Source organism: Branchiostoma floridae, chromosome 3, assembly GCF_000003815.2.
Source record: "Branchiostoma floridae strain S238N-H82 chromosome 3, Bfl_VNyyK, whole genome shotgun sequence".
Taxonomy (NCBI): domain Eukaryota; kingdom Metazoa; phylum Chordata; class Leptocardii; order Amphioxiformes; family Branchiostomatidae; genus Branchiostoma; species Branchiostoma floridae.
Window position 1 is genome coordinate 4,250,591 of NC_049981.1, and position 774 is coordinate 4,251,364.

The 774-nt window shown below is 35.0% G+C and overlaps 1 protein-coding gene across 1 annotated transcript in view; it reads right to left on the reverse strand.

Moving 5' to 3' along the window:
• The window catches only part of LOC118411117, a 37,754-nt gene that overhangs the window by 460 nt on the left and 36,520 nt on the right, over nucleotides 1-774 (reverse strand). The window contains exon 34 of the mRNA XM_035813153.1: nucleotides 336-450. Within this exon, the coding sequence (XP_035669046.1) occupies nucleotides 336-450 (115 nt within the window). The remainder of the gene's footprint in view (nucleotides 1-335; nucleotides 451-774) is intronic.

The window sequence follows — 774 nt, forward strand, 5'->3', positions numbered from 1 at the left end:
TATTCCAGTATAAATCAGTTGATGAACCAGTCACTTTACCAATCAACCAATCAATAAATTGATCAAATTTGCCCCCTAATACCAGTCTGGACCAATAAAATCAGGTCTATGTAGATAGGGTATTCTGGGGTAAATCATTGCATCATATTTTCTGTATTCGTCTCCCTGTCAATTACAAGTAACGTTAACTCTTTAGCACAGATTATGATTCTTTTTATATGTATATGCTGCAGGGAAAATGTTAACAGCTACAGCTTTTATTTGTCATTTTGTCTTTTATATCAAGACCTGGTAGAGATAAATTTTAGCATTGTAAGGTGCTTAATAATGCTCACCTGTTCCTGTGCTTCTGCACTTTGGTCCCCAGAGACACTCCGAGTATCTCTGTTGGCACTCCCAGTCTTACACAGGTGGTTAGGACCAAAGTCGTTCTGGATGAAGATTCTTACTCTGAAGGTATTGAATAGAAAATACTATATTGTCAACATATTTTGACACCAAAAGGAGATCTTGGCGTGCTTTTACAGTTTGAGTCAATGCAAAATGACACTAACATAAGTCACCAATGAAAAAAAAAACCCCAGAGATATATTGACTAAAAAGACTAGCAAGACAAGTTAACTAGAAATATTAATGAGTTCACACCAGCAGAGAAGGAAAAGAGCAGCAATGTTTTCATATATTCATCCCATAGTAGTAATTTGAACAATGTTTTTCATCATATACTTCATTTATACTTTCTTAGATGTAGCAAATTTCTGGACAAAATCTGGT